Source organism: Amphibalanus amphitrite, unplaced genomic scaffold, assembly GCF_019059575.1.
Source record: "Amphibalanus amphitrite isolate SeventyFive unplaced genomic scaffold, NRLGWU_Aamphi_draft 000283F_arrow, whole genome shotgun sequence".
Taxonomy (NCBI): domain Eukaryota; kingdom Metazoa; phylum Arthropoda; class Thecostraca; order Balanomorpha; family Balanidae; genus Amphibalanus; species Amphibalanus amphitrite.
Genome location: NW_024881778.1, coordinates 594,690 through 620,454, shown reverse-complemented (window position 1 = coordinate 620,454; position 25,765 = coordinate 594,690). Strand labels below are relative to the sequence as shown.

At 49.8% G+C, this 25,765-nt stretch overlaps 1 protein-coding gene across 1 annotated transcript in view; it reads right to left on the bottom strand.

The window, feature by feature from the left end:
• LOC122387345 (ankyrin-2-like) overlaps nt 1-25,765 on the bottom strand; it is a 337,978-nt gene that overhangs the window by 99,318 nt on the left and 212,895 nt on the right. Inside the window, exons 37-42 of the mRNA XM_043377461.1 lie at nt 19,908-19,962; nt 14,597-14,947; nt 11,143-11,256; nt 9,192-9,269; nt 5,075-5,176; nt 4,339-4,374 (exon numbers count right to left, since the gene is read on the bottom strand). Of these exons, the coding sequence (XP_043233396.1) occupies nt 4,339-4,374; nt 5,075-5,176; nt 9,192-9,269; nt 11,143-11,256; nt 14,597-14,947; nt 19,908-19,962 (736 nt within the window). The remainder of the gene's footprint in view (nt 1-4,338; nt 4,375-5,074; nt 5,177-9,191; nt 9,270-11,142; nt 11,257-14,596; nt 14,948-19,907; nt 19,963-25,765) is intronic.

Sequence of the window (25,765 nt, the reverse complement as noted above, 5' to 3'; positions counted from 1 at the left end):
TACCTACGGGTAGGTAAACAAAGTCAAAAGTGTGAGACAGAAAGCGAAGGTGTCCGCCTTAGCCCTTACGGCCAGCATACCGCTCTCATCTGCTTAGAAAGAATCAGGCAGCCAGGGATATTGTCCAGAAGGGCTGCGACTGATGTCGCTTTACCTCCAGACGTTTTTTCAGGAGTCTGCAATTTCGTTCAATGCAGAGGAGCGATACGCAAGCCACCGTGTTAGTCAATGTTGATGAGAGTTTGATTATGTGCTAAGAAGAAAAGAAAGGAACACAAAATGTTTGTAATAGCATACATATTTTCTGCGGATAATTACATCCAAACTTTCGAAAAGCGCTGCGAAGTTTTGCGAGTGAGGCGAATAAAGTTGTGAGTGGGTGTCGTACAAGGTAGCGCCTTTGGTGCCGTTATTTGAGTACTGGTGAGACCGGGAGGTGAAGGCATTCACACACACATATCCGCGTGGGATACCGTTGTCTCAAAGAAGGTGGCGTCATAAGGCCCGATTGATAAAAGTGCCAAAATTTGAGACAAGGCAGACCACTTCACCACAACATCGATACTGAAGAAATCTGGTAGCACTTGCCCAGCAATCGCTATTGATAATGATAAAAACATGCACTTTCGTAAAACGATTAGTCTGATGTTACCAGATTTCAACAGCTGGGCGTTGCAGGCATCGCCGGCCAGGAAAATTGATGGCAATATCACCATGGCAACCGGTTAAAACGGACCAATCGGCATTCGACCAAAGTCCACGGACCAATGGGCGTCCGGCCAATGGCCAGCTGGCGGTTATCCAGGCGGCGCGGATGCCTCGTGCACGGTGAGGTAACGTTAGCGGTCCTTGTCAGAGCTGGCGCCTCCGCGCGAGGTACTAACCGGCCATGGGAGCGCGCTGTGGGGACATACTGACACCCGGACAGACCCAGGCGAGTCGCCAGGAACCGGCGACCGGCAGAGCCGCTAACCGGCTGACAGGGTACACCACGAGTCGGGGCCGGGACCACTGCAGCGCTCCCGCGACAGAAACCACCCCGGGAGTACCGAACCAGCCGCTCGAGACCTGGGCACTCCGACGGCACGCCGCGTCGGGCGGGGCGCAGTGACGGGAGGTGGCGCGCGAGCGGCGAAGCTGGCGCAGCGCAGTACGACACGCAGGCAAACAGGCAGCATGTCAGCGAAAGAGCTTTGCGGCGAGCTCGGCGGACTCGCTAGGGCTTCCTTCGGCAGCGACGGCCAAAGGTCAAGGTCAGCTGGTAAAAGGCGAGCTCCGGAATTATCCAGTAGCGAAAAATGAGATACAAAATCAGCCACGCACACTTCTTTAAAAAATTCACAAGAATTATATGATGGGTATGTTTGCTCAATGAACTGAAAATTTAAATCAGAATGTGAAATTGAAAAGGTGCGAAAACTAAGGGTGAAATTTTCAGGAAACGCAATTTCAGCCGACTTTCTTGACGAAGGCCATGTTTTGTACATTTTTTTTTTTTTACAATCCTCGACAGGGCGCCCCTTATCAAAAGATATTACAATCATATACAAAAATGCAGCTCTTTTGTACACCCTTATTTCCAGTGTCCCTCTCCAGCGGCGGAGCTGTGCAGTATGCAGAGAGCTCTGTTCATTCTGTGATTGGTCGCCAGCCGGAGTCACCCAGGTCGCGAGCGGCAGAGGCTCTCAAATTTAGCGGCGCTCAGCGGCGCGGGACGCGGACAGTACACTGCGCGAGCACCAGTCATTGAGGACCTCTGGTTAGTGGAAGCTTTAGGTCGACATGCAGTTTGAGACGGAGCCCGAGCGACACACGTATAGCGCCGCCGCCGCCGCCGCCGACAGTGCGGCAGACATCGCCGACAGAGAGAGAGAGAGGGAGGGACCGGGAGATTCGGATAGAGCAGGACTGAGGCTGGAAACCCGCGGCCCAAGTTCACAGCTATTGGGTACCCGTGCCAAATTGTACGCCCAAAAAGCATGCGTTTGATACTAAACGGTGTTATGGTCATAATAGCAATGCCTGTCTGTTCCTAAGATTTTTATCGATACCGTTCAATGTTCCGTTTCACTTTTCGACTACCTACACCTGTTGAATATGTTGAACAACTGAACCAAACTATCCAAACCAAAGTATCCAATTGAAAGTCCCAGAACACGAAACCAAACCGAAGCAAGCAGGCGTCAAACGCCCCATAAAGTGCAGTGTTCAACTGCAACGCCCTAGCTCCACCACCCGGCCCTTTTGGCCCTCCCACCGCCGCACGAAACGTGCGTCTTACCGGTGACCGTCTGACCGTCTGACCAGCACCGCTGCACAGACACAACTCTGACTGTCTCACAGCTGTTTGTCTGAACTGAAGGAGACGCGAGCCGAGTAGCGCCACAGCTCCACTGAGTCAGGAGCTCCCCGGAGCACTGGACTGTCGGCCAGCCTTCCCGACTGCACCTCAGGGCTTCCCCCGTCCCCCCCGGTAAGCCTGTTAGTGAGCTGCGCTGTCTCGGTATGAGTCTGAGACGGCGCCAGGCCGCCCCCGCGCCACGGGAAGCGGCCCCCACCTGAGGGGTTTCCGTCCGCGCCCAGATAGGGAACCGGTCGACACAGCGACCTTCACTGAGGAAACCCAACCGCCAGCTAGTCCTCGGGAGGGTGATAAATTCAGTAACCCAGCTATAGCATCAACAGCGCCATGACCAATGGCCAAGGCCCAGGGAATTCCCTAAGCATTAGCAAAGTGTCCGGAACAAAGCGGAATATACATATATGGGATGCTAATGCTAATTGATTGTACGAATGAATTCAGCTAGCCGGAAAAAAACAGCACACAGTCTATGAACTTCAATGGCACTAACGCAACGCCACTAGACCACCTGATGATGGCACTATTAGTCATTGGCATCAAGCCAGACCCTTTGGGAACCCGGGAAAACCTTGAGCTCACTAGAGGTCCCGGGAGCGCTAACGAACGCCCAACAGTACCGCATTGACCATTTACAAGCCCAGTACCAAAATCAGCTTATGTCCCCGGAAGACTAAAAGGACACCGAACCCCAGAGCACCGAGGAAGCACTGCGGGAGCACCACGGGAGCACCTGTGTAGCACCGACCCGGTCCCCGTTCGTCGGACCACTGCAGCGCCCTCTGAGCTGGACCGTCTGCCGGTGCCGCGCGGGTCAGCCGGTATACCGTGTAGCCGGGTCGGCCTCAGGTGAGGCGACACCCGAGACGACACTGACACTGGAGAGCCCCCCCCCCATCCGGTGGTCGTGGGTGGGAGCGCACCGGGCCCGCCTCATAGATAAAACTACGGCACCTGAGGCAACACTGACACTAGAGAGCCGCCCATCCGGCGGTGGTGGGAGGGACCCGCACCAGGCCCGTGTCATAGAGAAAAGTACGGCACCCGAGGCGAGACCGACATTGGAGAGCCGCCCATCCGGTGGTGGGTGGGAGCGCACCGGGCCCGTGTCATAGAGGGAAGTGGAACTACGGCCATGAGCCCGTCCCGGGACCGTGTCATGGAGGGAGCTAAGGCCCATGAGCTCAGGGTTATCGTTGAAAAGGTGACCCGTCCCGGGCCCGCCTCATAGAGAAAACTAGGGTCCTGAACCCAGGATATCCAGATCCCGCCGGTGACCCCAGCCGGGCCCGCGTCATACGAGGAACTACGATCATGAAACCAGGAGACCAACATCTTACGAAAACCTACATTCAATAAGTCATTATCTGACTCATCCTATCGAGTAAGGCAAAACAATATCATAAAAACGAAAGTTTTGGGACTGTTTCTGTGGGTTGCAGGACCCACTTTGCTACTGATATCGGGCCCTGGACGGCGAATTGTCTTTCCTTTCCTTGCATGCCACGGATAAATTCCATCAGCTGACAGAAGCCCTGGTATCAAAACTGATTCAACAGCGTAGCCCATTTCCTTTGCCTTTACAGTCCTAAACAATAATCATGGTATAGACAGGGAACAATAGCCCATTTAGCTCGGCTCAATGGGGTGCGGTCCAGTTGGACCATGGTAATGCTAGACAAGAGATCTCAGATCAGCAACCGACTCTTTCGCTGGTTAGAAGACCCCGGAGGTTAGGAGGAGACTGGCGCAGAGTCCAGCACGGGTAAGTGGCAGTAGGTGAGAGGACCGGAGGATGAAGTCAGCGATGTCTGCTCCGCCCGCCAGGTAGCAGTGGTGTCGCCCCAGCACAGCGGCAGCGGCGGAAGCGCGGCGGTTACTGGCAAAGCGGTAGACACACCCACTCACACTCAGGGGCAGAGGGGAGAAGGAGAGAGGAGGGAGCGGGGAGGGAGAGAGTGGGGCAGAGCCCGACGTACCTTCAGAAGTGAGGCGCTCGACAAGGTCGGAGGTTTCTGAAACACAGAGAGGGAGAGGGGGTTAGAGTGGGCGGCAGAGGGGGCGGGGGCGGGAGGACGAATGGGGGCAGGGTCAGGGGGGAAGCAAGAGAAGAATCATGTCATATCTCAGCCGATGGTTACAGACACCTAGCCCGGAAGAGCTGTCATTAACGAATGTCAAACCATTACTGTGAACTGCTCCTCGGCCGTTTTAACGAGGTCAGCGCTTCCATTACTCAGGTCGGAGCAGTCAAAATATGGCTGAGACCGATCACATTTCGTTCCAGCCGCCCACGCTACCACAGCAGAATAACACGGAGGCCTACCAGGGAGTCTATGTATATGTCCCCCACTGGGGTCCGGTTCAAATATATGGTCCCGTCTGCGTGGGGAAAGGAAGTCAGTCTTATAATGACAAACTTAACACGAAATGAGGAGGTTGGTTAAAAAATGTGAAACTTAAAAAAAGCTTGAACCCCGAAATGTGCGGTACAAAACGAACTACACGTGAAAACGGCCTCTAAGAAGGATCTATGTGTTTTGAAGGATCTAAAAAAACAGCAAAGAAAAAGACATAATGGAAATTCATTCCCGGTCTCTCACGTAACGCCCAGTCGGTGACCCGGCGCGACTAACCCTGCCCAGTCCTTCCTAACACCCCCGCCTACTCTCTGCTGCCTACAACTGTCTATTTTGTGCTGCCTAAGATCCTTACCTCCGACACTGGTTGTGGTGATGGTGGTCGATTTTTGCACCAATCGACCGTCTTCGGTGACGGTATCGCTCGTTTGTTGCATTACGGTGGTTTTACTGCCATCTGGAGACACGAAATGGAAACAGTCGTCAGTACGGTAAATATAAAACAACCATCAGAGAGAACAGTTAAGAAAACAATGGTTAACAAATGTGCTGAATAGCTTTGTGTCCGACGATGGTTACAGCACTATCAGGGAAGGTTTTCTGTAAAATATCTTTGGCCTGTAAGTTCCCGTTCATACTTTCATCAGCTGCGTTTTATGTGAAATGTCATGGTGACCTATCCTACACCAAATTTCAATGACAGGACGTTCGAGGAGAATCGAACAGCAGCAGTTTGTCGCAGGCCCACTGGGACCAAGCCATAGGGAAAGCCATATTGAAGGTAGGCCCATCATCGACTGTTGGGCGGATGATCGGTGGTTTTTACTGACGACACCGGTAAATTATAGCTACAGAGGACACTGGAACCTGCGGGGAACCCTGGACACAAGGGTGGAGCTTCCTATTCACTTGGTGGGGCGCCTGCCCCACCAACTTGCCATTTTGCCCCACCAATAAGCGTTTTGCCCCACCAACTTAAGCCGATTTGCAGGACTTTACTGCTTAGCAAACCTATGTTTTTCGCATTGAGGAGCTTTGAAATGTCTGTGTAATGCAAAATATTATCTCTGTAATGAAAAGAATTGATTCATTGTTGAATTTTATCTAACTTAACAATCGGACATTGTAGGTTTGACAACTTTTTGCCCCACCAACTTTCCTGGAAAAGCTCCACCCATGCCTGGACGGTTACGTAACTGCAGTACTGGGTGAGCACTGGATGGAGGATCCGGGCCAGGCGCTGACAGAGCTGCAGTGTAGTGTTGTCTAACGATCTGTCGCCTCCAAATAAGCGGCACTTAACACGCTATGTCTTTGATTTCAGCAGTTGATCTAGCGTGAAGACAATGACCTCTATTCTAGTCGGATGACGACATTAAGGATAGCAAAATAACTACCTACAATCGACGCATTCTCGACCCATTACGGCTCATTGTCATCAATAGGAGAGGAACGGGATTGCTGGACAAATCATGTATCTAACCGTCTAAACGGAGGCGAAAACGCAAGTAGAGGCCAGGTTTAATCAGCGTTTCACATAATATGCCCTCAGATACATATAGCCAGGCCAGAGAAAACTACAGAAAAATATTGTTAGTCGAAAAGCAGAAAATTGAGCAACACAGTCTTGTTAGGTGTTAAGACAGCCGACAAATAGCAGAGCCATGTTAAAGAAACTGTTACTCGAGTGACTTTGGTAGAGAATGAAGGAAGGAGCCGTCCAAAGAAACATTGAACAGAACAATCAAACAGACACAGTACAGACATGTAATAAAAAAAAATCATACAACGATGGCACTGCAGTAAAATAGCAACATTTAGTTAGAACAGGTCAGCCAGCTTGGCTAAGGAGCTACCTACTATACATAACTAAGATAAACTACACTAGATACATTATAAATATTAAACCAGTATAACGCCTTTTGGGGCGACTAACGGAGCGAGCGAGAGGGTGGGCCTTGCACGTGCGAAATTGTGAGGGGGTACCTCCAACTGACTTGTGCACGGCACCCTACTAACCGGTCTCTAGCGATGTGCCAAATTTGGGCACAATCGGCCCAGCCGTTCTCGAGATCTGGAAGCGGCACCCTGCACGTGCGCACGTGCAAAATGGGTCCCAACTGACTTGCGCACGGCACCCTACTAACGGGTCCCTAACTGTGTACCAAATTTGAGCGCAATCGGTGGAGCCGTTCTCGAGATCTGGAAACGACCCCTGCACGTGCGCACGTGCAGCAGCGCCCCAACTCTGGCACATGGATATGCAGTGCATAGTGGGTGCCTACCTACATGCCAACTTTCAGCGCAATCGGCCAAGCAGTTACCGAGATATTGCAACAATTACAAAACGGACACCTCTTCGTTTTGCACGTGGCACGTGCATAAGGGGTCACCCACATGCATCGGGAATGGTCCAATACTTGGTAGAAGGAATGAAGCTACCCTACAAAAATTGCAGCGTGTAAATCGGTCAAGTGGTTGCTGAGATATAAGCCTCGCAAAAGCGTGACCACGGGGCCGGCCGGCCGCTCATACTCAGAAATTTCCGTTAAAGGTAGTGTGCCAGCTTTCTTGGACCGTATGGAGTTAATGGCCCAGATAAGGAGAACCGGATTTTTAGAACTTATCCATACCTTCAAAACTCATGGAAACGTCTTAAATTCTTCAAATTTTGAGTACCCCAGTGCGAAATTCGCCCCGACGGGTTGTCGGTCGTACCCCAACCACATTTCACACCACTATGAACAATAAATGCACACACTGAAATCGCTATTACCGATATGCTCATCCAATCAAGTTTCGATAAACCCGTTCATCATCATCTCCTGCGGTTTCGAACACGCCTGTTAGGTGGCTTCTGATGCTCGTCGAGGTCGGAATTTCCAAATACGCGTGGTGCGTCGGGCCGCGCGCTCTGACTTCGGCCAAGAAAAATGCGTCAGCTGATCATTGTCATTTCTGCCACTTGCGTGTGGTGAAATGGGGTCATAACTTATAAGACGGCTTTTTCATATCAATTATTTTACATAAAATCATATTTCAAACCATAAATAATGTTCGACAGCCAAATAAAAGAAACAATACCAATACGGGCTAACAGTTTAAGGCTCGACATTGTGTTGTCTACGATTAGACAGCTGATAACTCATTCCCGTACGTCGTATGGTCGTAACACTATAATGACCTTTGCTTATTGTCACAAGTGCGCCGCATTCGCGATTGTTGCCCGACGCCTGTTTGCAGGTGAGCCCACTACAGTTGTTATACATATCTAAAAACCGAAAAACTTTTAGGCGAAAAAGGCACTATTCCAGGCCCATTTTTGATTTTTTTTTTGCGATATTAGGTAAAAAACAGAAGCTTCTTATCCTAGGAAAAATAAAATGGGAAATCTTTCAAAGGTGGCACACTACCTTTAATCTAAGGAAAGACTACGCTCGCTTCGCTCGCTCCGTAACCAACAGCTAGCTATCTACTGTCTAGTATACGGCACGAATGCCTATTTTAACAATTAATAGGTGGTACCTACAGTAGGTGAAACGGCTACTACGTGAGAAAAATAAGACAAACTTAAACTGTCCGAGACGGTAACAAATTTCTATCTAACGAGGATGCTATTATTATTTTCTTACTCTCACAAATCTCATTGATGCAATATTCACCCAGTACATTCCCACATGTTTACCCCGATCATCACATACATTAGGATATGTCAATCATACGACAAAATTATCATTCATAAGACATTTATCAACAGAAATACAACCCAACACTGATCCTTGGCATACGCCTACCACAAACACAAAACAGACATCGATTTAGCACCAAATACCTCTTAGACAAACATTCCAAACATGAAGAAGGCAGCTCCCAGGCGGCTGGGGAGCTGAGCTCTGAATAAAACAACACACACAGGCAGGCCAGTCGACACGACACACACCCCTCTGAATATACCGGAAATACAGAAGCATGCCCTCGCCGGACACCGACAAACATACCCAAACAGGGAACACCCAACAGTCATGCCACCAAGTAAAGGAGGAAGGGAACACCAAGCCGGAAGAAGGGAACACCCAAACCGGAGGTGAGGCGAATAGAAGACGGCTGGCAGCAAAACATGAGGTCATTTATGCGATAGTGAATGTGATTTGCTAGTGATTATGTGATAGTTTCTTTTTTCGCCATTTCCATCTAGCTGGAATTTCGAAACGATTTAATTATCCTGTAGTGCGTGCGTTAAATCTGATAGATTTGCTTACCTGAAAACTTGACTTGACCATTTCTTTTTTGGCAAAATGATTTTAGCAAATTTATGGATTATTCGACAAACCAATCACCGCCAGCCGTTTTGCATTCAGCGGACCCCCGGCTACCACTGCAGTCCAAGCTCCATCCGCCCGTATACACAGCAACGGGGGGTGGGTCGGTCACGTGACCGGTGGCCTCAGGCGGAGGGGGGGGGGGGGTCGTACCTGGCTGCGGCGGCTCCAGCTCCGTGGGGGTGGAGGGGGGAGTGGGGGCGCGGGGCAGCTCGCGGGCCTCAGAGACACCTGTGCGGGGGGACAGCAGTCAGAGTGATGGGGGAGAGAGCGGGACAGAGAGAGAGAGAGAGAGAGAGAGAGAGAGAGAGAGAGAGAGAGAGAGAGAGAGAGAGGGAGAGAGCGGGACAGAGAGAGAGAGAGAGAGAGAGAGAGAGAGAGAGAGAGAGAGAGAGAGAGAGAGCGAGAGAGAGAGAGAGAGAGGGAGAGAGAGAGGGAGAGAGAGAGAGAGAGAGAGAGAGAGAGAGAGAGAGAGAGAGAGAGAGAGAGAGAGAGAGAGAGAGAGAGAGGCGGGGAGAGCGGCCAGGGAGGGAGAGAAACAATCGACAAGAAGAGGTGCGAGATAAGTTTAACAATTAACTTCCAGATAGGATATCAATACTTTCAACAGAACAATCAACATAACAATGCCGTATTGTTTTTTTTTTTGTTTTTTTTTTTTGAATTCTAAGATTTTGAAAATCATAGTGAAAGCAGCAACGCAAAATTATTTGTAATTAGCCCCATTTGTCGATTGCTCTCCCGGCCACTGAACTCATACAAAGTAAGAACGGTAGGGTAGCTGGGGATGGTGCCGTTAGCATAAGGGTACAGCGACCGATTGGGAACGGTGACAGCGGGTGGCCCAGAGTGGGTCAGCAGTAAAGGGTCGAACTAAACGAGCTGGCGGATGTAGTTATGAGCCCGCCACCTGTGCTAGGTTTAAATGTGGATAATGGCATACACGTATTGGAAAGTGTCATGGAAACAAGTACCAATCACCCGAGATTTATGTGGTAGGAGAGGTCATTTCACACCGTGACACACATAGAAGACCGAATAGTTGAGGCAGTCACTGCACCACAGAAACCGTGAAACCGATGGTGAAAAACACCACAAACAGCCGTGTAAACCGACAACAAGCGGCGGCATTATTCACGATGTCCACACAGCTGGAATCACATTCACAGAGCGAGTTGTGCAAAGTTCCGAGCCGACGCGTTATGATCACGGTAATTTGGCATAATGGTCGCACTTCCCACCGGTGAAAAACTGCCTGTGAGCCGTGTGAAATGGACCAGCACGGTGCAACGAGAGACGACATCGTCTATTGCCGAGCATTCTAAGTTTATTGGGGACAATTTCTCGCTTTACTTCAAAACACGGGCAAATATTCGGGAAAAGTAATTCTTTCTGGCCTTCTGGGACAAAATATGACAACAATATTGCATAAAAATATACCAAGTGCCCAAAAGCATAGAAATTTGAAGGAAAAAAAATGTAGGACAACAGGGAAAGAAAATAAGCGGAGCCAACTAAAGAAAAGCCTGTGCAACACAATTAGCGAATGCACACTGGAATGTCCGAAAAGGAGAGTTTATGTGTCGGTTTTTTCAACACAATCTCCAGACCAAGACGTCTGTGCACCGACCAGGCTGAGTGGGCTCTACACAGCGGGACACCTAACTTCACGGAGGGACACCCTGCCGTGCACAGTCCACACAATGGTTCAATCAGCTCCACAGAACGGTACAGAGTACCGACACCGGTCACCAGCGTACAACACTTCAACATCTGTGTTTAAGGCTGAGTGCCATTTCGTCAGCGTTTGTAGAAGTACTGGAGTCGCCCATAAACAGAAGACACCAGCCTCGGCTGGGGGACGCGTGTGGGCGTAGACCAAACGAGGGGAACTTGGAGCTGAAGGGTGCAACAGGACACATGACACGTAGTGGCACGGGTGTGGTTTGCAAAGGGTTCTCAGAAACGAAGATGTGCGCTGGGGTGTTTTGCTCTACCAAGGTGCACAGTGCACACTGCTACCGATCGGGGTGCCGAATGGGCACATATCGGGTGCTGAATGGGTACATACCGGGTGCAGTGTGGGTGCTGAATGGGTACATACCGGGTGCGGTGTGGGTGCGCACGGCAGCCGTGGGGACAATCATTGCGGGCGTGACCGGTGACTTGAGACCCTTCTTTTCTGAGACCATGACCGGCTCCTCGACAACGGGCTCGTCTGAAACAGGGAGACACGGGGAGGTCAGTCCGACAGTCCTGAGACCTGGGGAGCGGTCAGTCACTGGGGGGGGGGGGCAGTCACTAGGGGGGGGGGGTCGCTGAGCGGTCACAGCCACTGAGGAGGTAACTGACGGGGGGTCGTGGCCATTGGTAGGGGAAGGGTGGGCCTGCTGGGTTCTGCTGGGCTGGTGGCACCTGAAAAAGCTACAGTACAGTGCTGAACCTGGGTAATGTGAATGAGACAGACACACTGCAGCGATTAGCTGGCCAGCAGAGAAGAACGTGTCAGGGCGGTCTGTAGACAAACCATCTATGCGAACAAAAAACAATTCAAAAGAAAAGCTCAGCTAGTCACGTTAAAACACAAATGCAACAACAAAAACAATAAGCAGTCCAATCAGATAAAGCAAAATCAAGAAGCAGAACCAAGTACCAACAACATAAACAGCAGCGGACTTGACAATGAGCGCAACATACAACGAAATAGATAGCATACAGATCCTGTAAATCCGTTCCGTTCTGCACGTCCTAACTGAACGCATGTAATCGGCAATCGCATCACAGGGGCCTATATTAGGACACAGACTACCGGCAAATCCGCCAAATCGGCTCACCAGCTCAGATTGGCAATCAAATTACTGACGCCAGCTTAGCCGGCCGCGAGATCGATTACATCCTATTCATAAACACATGTAATACCCGGGTATCAGGGCTCTTCCTAGCGGCTTGAGCAAATAGAACGAAGGAGGGTAATATTGTCGCAAATAACAGGCAACGTAAGCAAGCAACAAGTAATACACAACGAAAAAAGTCATGCCAACAAAACACGGAGCTACACTGGAGAAGACAACAATTAACAATAGGCAACTGCAACAACACCCAACTGCTAACAAATCATATAGCGTAAAGGGTAAACATAAGACATTACAACGCTTTTCATTTGCGCACACGCATATGAATCAACTCCCACATCAAAGCGTGCGGCGGTTGGGGCGCCACCCAGCAGGCGTTAATCTATTGGCACCGGGACAACACCCCAGTCCAGGATTGGAGCAGCGGCCGGGCGCAAACATCCGTGCTGCTATCGCAGAGGGTTTGAACAGGCAGCGGCGCCGCCTTCACACACGGGCGGCTCACAGCCAGGGGCGCTGACGGCTGGGTCAACGGCGGGTGACCCACAGACCTGGTGTGGAGCGGACGTGTATTTGGAGGGTCTACTTACAGTCTGGTGGCCCCGCCCTACCAGGCCTACAACGGTACGCCCCCGTCCCTTCTCCCCGCCCTCCCAGACTCACAGAGGTCCTCCTCATCAAACTAACAGGCTCTCCCTCCCCCTGTCCCGCCCTCCCAGACTAACATGCTAACAGTCGACGGCCCATTCAGGGCGAGTGTATGTAAGTACACATGTGCACGGTGTATGTGTGTAATGTGTATAGTGTGTGCGTGTGTGAAGGAGGAAGATACACAGCTGGGTGTGTATATGTGCGTATGTCTTATTCCCTGCTACGAGCGAAACGTTCAAATGCCTGCTGCCCTACTTTGAATTTTATCTAAATCAAATATTATTTGATGGTGACTCAAGGAGCCATCACGGGAGACGTTACATTGCGCTTGGACAGCACCCCTGTGCAGCAGAAGGTTCATAACTAATAATTTCAATAAGACACCGCATCTCCCGCCCGGTCACCGAATTCGGCGCCGGTAAGACCCTGTATCCAGTCCACAATCCCTCCCGGTAAGACCCTGTATCCAGTCCACAATCCCTCCAGAGCCGCCGCCGCCCAGCCCTCCGTGTTCTATACCGACTCCCAGCGTGCCGAGGTGCCGGGGGTTGGTATGTGGAGAATCTCACGTCTGCAGTCCGAGGCAGGGAGGGCAGGGCTCACAGTTTAATGCACCGACACGTGCCCACAGCACGGCGCGTGGCGCCGAGACCGGCACGATTTAAACAGGAGTATACAGCGGCGGGGAATGTTCACTGGAATTTAGTCATGTTCTGTGGTTAGGCGATATTGTCTTGGTGTGAAAATATGTGCAATTAAATCGCAACCATCCAGCAATGCAATTTATACTAGAAAAAAATCAAAATATGTCTATGGCAGGCAGTCAAAAGGCCGCTAACGAATTCCAGACTGGCCTGACTTGGAACGAAAGACGATTACCTACTGCACGCGATTTCCTCGTGATTTCAGTGGCACGCACCAATGTACAGTGGACTCAGCTAACAGAGGCGAATCAGCACTGCTCATCGAGGCCGTTATAAACATTCCTTAACGTTTAACATTCCTATCGCATTCCTACAGCATTCCTCTGCATTTTTGTTGGCTTCAAAGTTTAGAACAGTGCCAGCATGTTTCTATTAATAATAGCATTTCTAGAAAATGCAGTTTCACTACCTCATACCCAGACAGGATATCGCAAACACCTGTTCTGACGTTTCGTCTGCTTATTACGAGTGGCTGAACACAGAGTGGATTTTGCTGCTATGGAACGCAGCCTTCACTAGAAGGTCCGAAAATTAAGGCGTAACACTGCATAGCTGACTACCATTCATGCGGTTTATCCACATGTAAGAGGTAAAACAAGTCTAGATCACAAAATGCAGCACGGTTAAATTCCAGCAGGTGCGTTGTTGGTTTGTCTTCATATAGGTATTGCAAGAATGGTGTTCTGTTCACTTTTTTCAAGTGAAGGATGTGATTATGATGGTGCCAGTGTGTAAATGTCTCAACTCTGCACTCCATGTTATAGTATTGCAAAGTTGTTCGTGTAGCCGCTACTACGCCTCGCCCCCCATCTTATCCCACCTTTCTGTAGCACTTGTCTTTTCGGGCTGGTTCTACATATTTCTGCGTCCTCCAACAGCCCTGAGCCCGCTCCCGTTCCCCTGTCCATCCAGAAGCAATATCGTACCTGTTGGTTCCCTGTACCAGTACCCGGGATATGTACCAGTACCCGGGATATACCAGTGACCGTTTACCATAGCTGTCGGTTCCCTGTACCAATACCCGGGATATACCAGTGACCGTTTACCATAGCTGTCGGTTCCCTGTACCAATACCCGGGATATACCAGTGACCGTTTACCATAGCTGTCGGTTCCCTGTACCAATACCCGGGATATACCAGTGACCGTTTACCATAGCTGTCGGTTCCCTGTACCAGTACCCGGGATATACGGGTAACCGTTTACCGTACCTGTCGGTTCCCTGTACTAGTACCCGGGATATATCAGTGACCGTTTACCGTACCTGTCGGTTCCCTGTACCAGTACCCGGGATATACCAGTGACCGTTTACCGTACCTGTCGGTTCCCTGCACTCAGTTGGTATACCGTACCTGTCGGTTCCCTGTCGGGCCGTTCCAGCGGCGGCTGGGTCCTCTCCACCTCAGCCAGGGCGTCTCCGAGCTCCCTGAGCACCATGGAGCGCCGCTTTTCCTCCCGTTCGGCCACCTCGGGGTGTTCGAGTTTGACGGGCGCGATCTCCCGCTCCTGCTCGATGGGACTGGCCAGGTCGGTAACGGTGACCTGGCCGGTGGCCGGGCCGTCCTTGGGCGCGATGGGCGCCACGGGTCGGCTGGGCCGCGGCGCCGCCGGCACCGGCTCCGGGGCCGGCTCCGGGGCGGAGGAGACCGTCTTCTCCTCGGCGGCGTACTTCCGCTCGTCGGCGTCACCGGGCGGCGTGATGACTGAGGGAGGGTCACCGAGAGGTCACCGAGAGGTCACATAGGGGTCATCGAGAGGTCACTGAGGGTCATCAGGTCACCGAGGCGTCACCGGGCGGCGTGATGACTGAGGGAGGGGTCACCGGGCCAGCTGGAGGTTACCGAAGGGTCAGAAGAGGTCACTGAGGGGTCACGGGTTCTGCTAAGATCACTGAGGGGTCAGGTCACTGAAGTTGCTCATCTCCTGGTATGCCGAAAATATGTGAGTTACAAACGTCTGAAGAGAACAGACACAGCACATCCAAAAGGCGTCAAGGATGGGTCATTTGTTTTTACATGGCGGGCCTGCAGCGCTTGAGGCAGCAAAGCTAACTAACGGAGACAGCAGTAACTCGAGATGACAATGTTTTCATGATAAACATAAACACGAAACCGAAAGTCATCACCACATATGCCAATGCTCAAGAGTGATGGGAAACAACACAAACACAGGCACATGGTAGGTAGGTGAGTGCTCACAGCCAGCCTCAACGTCAATTCGCCTTTCTCCTATTGATTTCCTTGGCTCGGAATGTCTTCCCGGAATAAGTAGTCGCCCCCTCCCTTCAATCCACCTGGCACGCCGGGGGTCAGTGTCCTCCGTTCCCGCCAATTTTTCCTCGATCGCGCGGGAAAGCCACACCGCAATCGATACCGGCGTTCAGCACCCCCAAATTATAGCCAGTGGCCGGGGAAATGGGAACCACGCACAGCACTGCCCGGATTGGAGCCGACGGTGGCCGTGTGTCCCCAAAGGCAGGCTTCACAAGACAGCCAGCGAGTTTCTGCAATAGTACTTCATCCGTATGCGTGTAAAACTTTAAAAATAAAGCGTGAGATGATGTTTTTCGTACTCCAGCGTAGATGGGTAGCCATACGGCTTCCACGGTTGACAGTGATGACATAAGTCATCTTTTGCAAGCTCGTTAAAGATTTGGGCTGATCCCCGTACACCCCAAATCTTTAACCCGCGCCCGGCTGGGGGTCCTGGATTTCCACGCCCTGCTGGGGGGGGGGTGTTTGAACACCCCCCCTTGTAACTCGGCTCCTGGGCCACGTAGCGATACGCGGAAGGCGGCGTTCGAAAGAGCGTCAAAAATAATGACGAAATCACTTCGGTCATTTTTTTGGTCAGGTCAAAGGTCAGGTCACCAGAGGTCATTGAAGGCAAAATTTCGCCGATTTCCAGGTCGAATGTCGAAAATTTCCAAGAAGCCAACGCATAACTCGGGAACCAATAGAGCTACAGCGCCGCGGAAAAGCGCATTCGATAGCCCTATTAACGCCCTTTCTGAGTAATTCTCTCAGATTTGACCTAACGTCAACGGTTTTGCCTGCAGGGGGCAAAAACTGCAAAAATAGCCGATTTTTTCGGAAACAGTTTTTCTGCAATAACTTTTGACCCAAGCCCTGTACGAGCTTACTTTTACCGGCATCGTGTTCCTCTTGTCAAGACGCATCGAATGAACTATAACTTGACCTTGAAAGGTCAACTTGAAAATTTGACCTCAGGTCAAGGTCATGACCTGACCGGAAAGGGTCATGTTGCATATCAGTCGATCCGTATCGTCGAGCTGAACACATCTAAGGTGTTTTCATCGCTTTAGCATGCCTCTATCAAAAGTTATTTGCGAAAAACTGTTAGATACTATTCGTGACCTAAGATGACCTCAGGGCATAAACAAGGGTCACGGACACCATTTTCATGTTCAGTGTGTCTAAACCACTTGTAATTCGGTGTTTGGGAGTGTTTATAATGTCTTTCATTCAAAAGAGGCGCATTTCAATTTTCTCCCATTGACTTATAATGGGGAGGTCGCAAAATTGACCTGACCTTAGGTCATCGATATCAAAAATCTGAGATAAACATTTTGTACATGCTATCGCTCTTAGCAATCGCTGAAAGTTTCAAAGCGATCGGTCACTCGGTGTAGCTATGACAGACATTGAAACTTTTTATGAGGTGAGGTCACTTCAAGTGACCTGGTGACCTGACCTTGAATGACCTTGGTCTGAAATTTTTACAACATGTGTAGAATTGATGTATGATAAGGTGTACAAAAAACGGCGGCGCTCCGCGCCGCCGTTTTTGAAATATTAGCGAACAACCACAAGGGGGGGTGTTCAAATACCCCCCCCCAGCAGGGCGCGGGTTAACGAGCTTGCAAAAGATGACTGATGTCATCACTGTCAACCGTGGAAGCCGTATGGCTACCCATCTACGCTGGAGTACGAAAAACATCATCTCACGCTCTCAGTCCCAGCGGATAAAAACAACACCTAAGAACAACACCTAAGAATAAAAATAAAGCGTTAATAAAACGTCAGCCAGGTAGTTTGCGCGGTTACTTCAGGTGCCTATTATTGGCGCTTCACCAAACCTTGTTTAAAATAAATGCAATGAGAGCGGCGTTTTAATTTGGTCGGTCGGTCTGCCAGCTATTTTCATCACCGGGTCAGCTGTGCCCGTCTCCTCAGATTGGACTCGTACCACAGAACCTTTCGTTGGACTCGATTAATGCGCCAGCGAGCATCTCGGGAACAAATAGACCAGTAATCCGGAAACTAACGGCAAATTTAGAATGCAACTTGAAACAACCTCGCAGATAGCCCGTTCTAGGACGGTATCGTCGAAATAACCGCTGGACAGAGCGAGCAAACAGTCGCCCAGCGGCGGCACGGCGCACGCAACTGCCGCCCGTCGCTGCCAACGCTGCCAACTGCCGTACGACTGCCGTCCAGCTGTCACAACAACGCACACTGCACAGTCGCCAGCTGACGCCCGCGTTCACAAATGACTCTTTTATAGTACAGCCAAGGCTGATTTATCATTAGAGCTTTGCGCCTTGCGGTGAAGCGGGATCAAAACTGGAGAGTGCAGACGGTACACCTTACATGATTTTGCGAGTGGGTCTTGGAGATAGTTAGATGCGTAAAATAAAAAGTGTCCTTGGTAAATGAAGATTATTCAATTTTCATTCCGTGCTTTGCTGAGCTCCACCTTTAGTTCCATCCCACGGTCTGCGCTCCTCACGTATCCTCCCATTATCCCTGGCTGCACCTGCCCTGGCCACCGGAGGGCAGAACATCTGTTTACCCAGCCGGTACCCGTGTTCAATGGAACATGGCAGAAGAGCGCTGCGGCAGTGATAACAGATAACTCCACCCCTCCACCCATACAGGGGCTCTGTCCGACAGACAGGCTTTGATCTCACCGCCACAGATCAGGACACCGGTTCCAGTGAGCCTGGCCCCCTGTGGTACTGTCACGACTCCCGCTCCATTCCCCTCGTGTTTAGCGATATCAGTCAGATCAGCGGTGCACAGACGCAGTTCCCAGAGCCGTCCCTCAGTCCATACAGATAACGATCAGTACAAGGGGGCGTGGTCCCGGCGAGGACTGACCCCGTTGCCCTATCAACTCCGTGGACAGAGTTATGGGGCAGTGACCTCGGGGAACTTGTCGTGCAGTATGGACATTGAGCTCGGTATAGCTTTCCAGTGGGAAGGGTAAGGCAGGGATGGACCAGGGGTGGTAAGGCACCTACGCCGCCCCAATACAGCTGGCAGTGCGCCCACACCGGAACTATCTGCCACATGTGACTGCATGACGGGACAGTGTGAGCAGACAGCGTGACGGGTGACGGGTCAGCGTGCACACTGTACAGCGCAGAGCGCAGCAGGTCGTAACGAGCCAGTAACGCCGTCACAACAGTGCAACATGGCGTTCCATGGTAACTCCGAAGTGGTACGGACATGACACAGGCGTGGCAGCAGGAATAGGAGGGTCAGGCGGAGCTTACCCAAACCGATCGAAACTTTCAGAGTTATATCGCACCAAGCCCTAACCCGCTGAGACCATAGCTTAGCTTTGGCAGACAGGATGCCAAATTACAAATCCCGCAGAGTGACAGATCTATCTATCACTGCCCTTCGCCATCCTCATTCTATCGGAATCCCTCCGGTGGTCCCGACATTTGCATCACCGCCCCGCACTGGTCTGAACGTCTGTCATCTCGCAGAATCGATGACCAGCCTAGTGACGGTCCAATGGGAGAACTCTCAGAGCAGGGTGCCGTCGTTGTGGGCAGATTCTCAGCGCAGGATGAGATCTAATTCCTGGGACATTCATCTCAATGTGGGTGTGGTGTTGACAGATTTCCTGGTTCGGGCGTTTCCAATAACGCATTTCTAGTGTGAAAATCCCAGACTTGAGTGTGCAATCGGTGGTAACGGGCGAACGTTTCTCACTCCTAAAGTGAGCGGGTCCACCCTCGGGATCTCTCGAGATCACCCCCGGTAATAGCTGCTGATGCCACCTGGGGCGTCAGCCACTCCCACCCAGCTCCGAGACCACTGTGGCTCCCAGATATTCAACGGGGAACACCGAAACTCCCAGACATTCACAGAGGACCACTGAGACTCCCAGACATTCACAGAGGGCCACCTAGACTCCAAGACATTCACAGAGGACCATCGAGACTCCCAGACATTCACTGGGGATCACCGAGGCTCCCTCACGGCTCAGGACCACTTAGAAGCCTGAACATTCACAGAAGATCACCGACACTCCCGGATATTGGCTAAGGATACCAAGGCTCTCTGAGATTTGCTGAGGACCACGGAGGCTCCCACCCGTCTGCCGGGGACCACCGTGACTCCCCCATCTCGCCCCACCAATAATAAACACGGCCGCCTGCAGGATACGGGGAGGGGCCGGGAGGGGGTGTGAGAGGAGACGGGCCAGGCGGTGCACGGTGTGATGACGAGGGCGGTCAGACGACCTGACAGAGGGGACCGCGAAGGGAAGGGATGGGTGGAGGCTTCGACAAAGCTCAACTGTGGGGAGTGCTGGAAGACGAGCAACAAATTCATACTCGCTAGCATGACTGAGACGGATAAAGAAGGGGAATCGCGACATGTTGTTCGTTTCTGCTCAACTTACCAGGCTCGGTTTTGCCAACTTCTGATACTCGTACATCTTCAACACTTTCTGCCTCCTGAAAACAGAAAGAGACATCGTCAGCCAGCTGCCAAGAACTGCTCCACACAACCTCACGAGTCACGGTACATTAGCAGCGTAATGTACCTACGAATGCACAAAAGATTGCAACGACAATGTCAACAGCAGACGTGGTTCACGTGGACAATTAAGTGGTTAACTGAACAAGTTTTCAATAAAATAAGGACAAAAAGCTGCATGGTACGATTTTTCTACACGACATCACAATGACCGTGGTGAATGACGTCGTTCTCAAAGGATGTACTTTGCAAAACCTAAGGCACGTGGCAACCAAACAGACACAACGCATTTCGGGAAGCCTCCTCGTATGTACGCCGTCGTTCCACAGCCGTTGACCAAGCCCGGCGTACAACAGGTGCCCGAGAGGACCGGTCCGCCGACGCCAAAACCCGACCAGCCGCCGTCTTATCGCCCACAACATCTGCACTCGCGTGCTGCCGCGCGAAGTGCTGCAAACATTCCGACACAAGGCGTGCTCAGTGGTGCCAATAGTCCTGGATCGGGGCCCGTCTGGCGTACATCCTATTTTTGCAGGCCAACCGCCTCACACGAGCGGCCAAATCCAAAACAAACAGCCACAATGGACTGCTGCGATCACCAGACGAATAACCCAGGCCTTTGCCGCTACCAGCCGGGACACCAGAAAACACATCCGCACTTCTCTGAACACCGTTTTGTCATCACCTCCACAAAAGCAATCAGCAAGCTCGATTTAAAAAGCTATTCAGCTAGGATGCACTTCCAATGGGGAGTATCTGAATATATATTACTGAACGGCTCTGGGAAAGAAAAATGGAAACCGAGGTCTTTAAAAAATTGTAGGCACGAGGCGTAGCCGAGTGCCGGAGATTTTTTGAAGACCGAGGTTTCCATTTTTCTTCCCAGAGCAAGTTCAGTAAGATATTTCCCATACGTCGTTTAATATCTATTCAGAAACTCACAATTTAATTATTGAAATCACCTTTTTTAAGATTTTTATCAAAAAATCACCAGAACTGTAGGTCATCAACCCGTGCCGGAAAACAGTGCAGGAAAGATCACGTGCAAATGTTTCCCGCACGGCTAGGATAATGCTAAAGGGATATCTCGGCGTATGGGAAAGTGTCTTCCTAACCCTACAAAGACCTGGGTCATGGGTGGCCTGTGCAGTGTGCATCACTTAGGTATATGAAGCAGATGGAGAGGAGTCCCTCGAAAGCGTGTCGTAGCTCGAAAGTTCACAGTGAGGCTTGGTAGTTCAAGCCCCCGAAAGGTGTTCAGAAAAGCAACTTCACTGTTTTTCAAGAAATCAACGACATTTTGTTTGATTCTGTTTCGGCATTGTCAGCAGAAGTTTACGTTTAGGGTTACCGGTCACACTTTTCATCAAAACGAGGTTACATAACCTTTATCTACTGAGTTCGACCATAACGTCCCCAAAATAACAAACGCCAATTCTCCAACATTCCCTCCTGTTTCTGGAAGTCGCCCCGGCGTCCGACAGCGCATTCCACCCCACTACGCCGACACCTTCCCTCCGCGGAGATATACAGATGATAAACGGCCCACCACTAAATGCTAATTACCAGTTTTCCGTCAGCTTCGGTATGATTGATCACGAGGGCGCCAACCGGAACGGATGGGACTTACGCAACTCACCCACTCCCGCCGCCAGTACATTTCGCAACCGCACTATAAATGCAGGACGCCCAGACCATCTGAGGCGTCCGTGCACGCCGGCTGTCACCACTGGTGGCTAAATATAGGAGACGCACAATTGCTCCCGACTGAAGTACGGCGGACGCGTATTAGCATATCGCGGGTGACTGTGTCAAGATCAACATCGAAGGTGTCAAATAGGAGTGCAGAAGCTTGCAGAACGATCTCAAAGATCGCAGCCGCATGTAAGCGAAACAAGTCGGATACATAAACATTGCAGAACATTTGACCACGAGACGCAAAGCACATGACTCCTCGTCCTCAGCCAGAAAAAGAAACGACTTGACGAACCTCGATGCTCTTCGCATGCCAGACATCTTCATCGTTCTTCTCATTTCTCAAAACAATTGCAGATGGCTAGAAAAGCGTTCCTCTCAGTCCCCGCGCGGACCTACCCCACATGTGCCGGTACCGGCGGACCGGAGTGCCCCGCCCCCTCGCGGACCGGTCCTGCCGGCCGCCCAGTTCACGGTCACGGCGCCGGACGCCGACTGACACACGTGCATCAAGTGCTATGATATTCAGATTCACTTTCAAATGCACATTCAAAAAAACTCACCAAATGCAAAGTTTTGGCTACCATCGTGTAGCCAGAAAAGCCCTGATTCTGAAAATATATATCCCAATACATGACACTCAATAGTTTACGAGATATACCTGTTTTCCTTTTGAAGGTCATTCAAGGTCATATAGTGGCAGGTCATCACAAAAACTCACCAATATACACCAAAATTACAGGATATATAGTCCAAAGCAGCCTCCATCGAATGGTGGTAGTCACTATTCATGACACTTCTGCGTTTTTGGTACAGGGGCCATTTTCAATTTTCAAATGCCTATCTCGCTAATGTTAACACTGCCTGACTTAAAGGCCAATAACTCCCAAAGTACATCACCGTTCTCTGTCATCTTTTGGTGACACATTTGCAAGGCCCTGGGGCAGTTTTTGGTCAAGTGCCTACCCATGACGCCTTCTCAAATCGTTTGTACGCGGGTTTGAAAATTTGATATTTTTGGTCATAAGGCCAAAGTCAACAAAAAAGAACTCACCAATATGCACAAAAATTACAGGATATATAGTACAAAGTGACCTCCATCGAATGGTGGTAGTCTCTATTCATGACACTTCTGCGTTTTTGGTACAGCGGCCACATTGATATTCAAATGCCTATCTCGCTAATGTTAACACTGCCTGACTTAAAGGCCAATAACTCCCAAAGTACATCACTGTTCTCTTTCATCCTTTGATGACACGTTTGCAAGGCCCTAAGGCAGTTTTTGGTCAAGTGCCTACCCATGACGCCTTCTTAAATCGTTTGTACGCGGGTTTGAAAATTTGATATTTTTGGTCATACGGCCAAAGTCAACAAAAAAGAACTCACCAATATGCATACAAATTACAGGATATATAGTCCAAAGTGACCTCCATCGAATGGTGGTAGTTTCTATTCATGACACTTCTGCGTTTTTGGTACAGCGGCCACATGGATATTCAAATGCCTATCTCGCTAATGTTAACGCTGACTGACTTGGATGGGTATAACTCCAAAAGTACATCTCCGATCTTGTTAAACTTTAAGTGGCACGTTAGCAAGGTCCTGGGGCAGTTTTTGGTCAAGTGCCTACCCATGACGCCTTCTCAAAACTTTTTTACGCGGGTTTCAAAATATGATTTTTTTGGTGATACGGCCAAAGTCAACAAAAAAGAACTCACCAATATGCACAAAAATTTCGGCATATATAGTCCAAAGTGACCTCCATCGAATGGTGGTAGTCCCTATTCATGACACTTCTGCGTTTTTGGTACAGCGGCCACATTGGTATTCAAATGCCTATCTCGCTAATGCTAACGCTGACTGACTTGGATGGGTATAACTCCAAAAGTACAACTCCGATCTTGTTAAACTTTTAGTGGCACGTTAGCAAGGCCCTGAGGCAGTTTTTGGTCAAGTGCCCACCCATGACGCCTTCTCAAATCGTTTGTACGCGGGTTTCAAAATTTGATTTTTTTGGTGATACGGCCAAAGTCAACAAAAAAGAACTCACCAATATGCACAAAAATTACGGCATATTTAGTCCAAAGTGACCTCCATCGAATGGTGGTAGTCGCTATTCATGACACTTCTGCGTTTTTGGTACAGCGGCCACATTGATATTCAAATGCCTATCTCGCTAATGTTAACGCTGACTGACTTGGATGGGTATAACTCCAAAAGTACAACTCCGATCTTGTTAAACTTTTAGTGGCTCGTTAGCAAGGCCCTGGGGCAGTTTTTGGTTAAGTGCCCACCCATGACGCCTTCTCAAATCGTTTGTACGCGGGTTTCAAAATTTGATTTTTTTTGGTGATACGGCCAAAGTCAACAAAAAAGAACTCACCAATATGCACAAAAATTACGGCATATATAGTCCAAAGTGACCTCCATCGAATGGTGGTAGTCCCTATTCATGACACTTCTGCGTTTTTGGTACAGCGGCCACATTGATATTCAAATGCCTATCTCGCTAATGTTAACGCTGATTGACTTGGACGGGTATAACTCCAAAAGTAAATCCCCAATCTTGTTAAACTTTTAGTGGCACGTTAGCAAGGCCCTGGGGCAGTTTTTTGGTCAAGTGCCTACCCATGACGCCTTCTCAAAACTTTTGTACGTGGGTTTGAAAATTTGATTTTTTTGGTGATATTGAGAAGGCGTCATGGGTAGGCACTTGACCAAAAACTGCCCCAGGGCCTTGCTAACGCGCCACTAAAAGTTTAACAAGATCGGAGATGTACTTTTGGAGTTATACCCATCCAAGTCAGTCAGTGTTAACATTAGCGAGATAGGCATTTGAATATCAATGTGGCCGCTGTATCAAAAACGCAGAGGTGTCATGAATAATAGCGACTACCACCATTCGATGGAGGTCACTTTGGACTATATATGCCGTAATTTTTGTGCATATTGGTGAGTTCTTTTTTGTTGACTTTGGTCGTATCACAAAAAAAATAAATTTTCAAACCCGCGTACAAAAGTATTGAGAAGGCGTCATGAGTAGGCACTTGACCAAAAACTGCCCCAGGGCCTTGCTAACGTGCCACTAAAAGTTTAACAAGATCGGAGATGTACTTTTGGAGTTATACCCATCCAAGTCAGTCAGTGTTAACATTAGCGAGATAGGCTTTTGAATATCAATGTGGCCGCTGTACCAAAAACGCAGAGGTGTCATGAATAGAGACTACCACCATTCGATGGAGGTCACTTTGGACTATATATGCCGTAATTTTTGTGCATATTGGTGAGTTCTTTTTTGTTGACTTTGGCCGTATCACCAAAAAAATCAAATTTTGAAACTCGCGTACAAAAGTATTGAGAAGGCGTCATGGGTAGTCACTTAACCAAAACTGCCTTAGGGCCTTGCTAACGTGCCACTAAAAGTTTAACAAGATCGGAGATGTACTTTTGGAGTTATACCCATCCAAGTCAGTCAGCGTTAACATTAGCGAGATAGGCATTTGAATATCAATGTGGCCGCTGTACCAAAAACGCAGAAGTGTCATGAATAGGGACTACCACCATTCGATGGAGGTCACTTTGGACTATATATGCCGTAATTTTTGTGCATATTGGTGAGTTCTTTTTTGTTGACTTTGGCCGTATGACCAAAAATATCAAATTTTCAAACCCGCGTACAAACGATTTGAGAAGGCGTCATGGGTAGGCACTTCACCAAAAACTGCCTTAGGGCCTTGCAAACGTGTCATTAAAAGATGACAAAGAACGGTGATGTACTTTGGGAGTTATTGGCCTTTAAGTCAGGCAGTGTTACCATAAGCGAGATAGGCATTTGAATATCAATGTGGCGGCTGTACCAAAAACGCAGAAGTGTCATGAATAGAGGCTACCACCATTCGATGGAGGTAACTTTGGACTATATATCCTGTAATTTTTGTGCATATTGGTGAGTTTTTTTTTTAGTTGACTTTGGCCGTATGACCAAAAATATCAAATTTTCAAACCCGCGTAAAAACGATTTGAGAAAGTGTCATGGTTAGGCACTTGACCAAAAACTGCCTGAGGGCCAGGGACCGCGGATTCCGG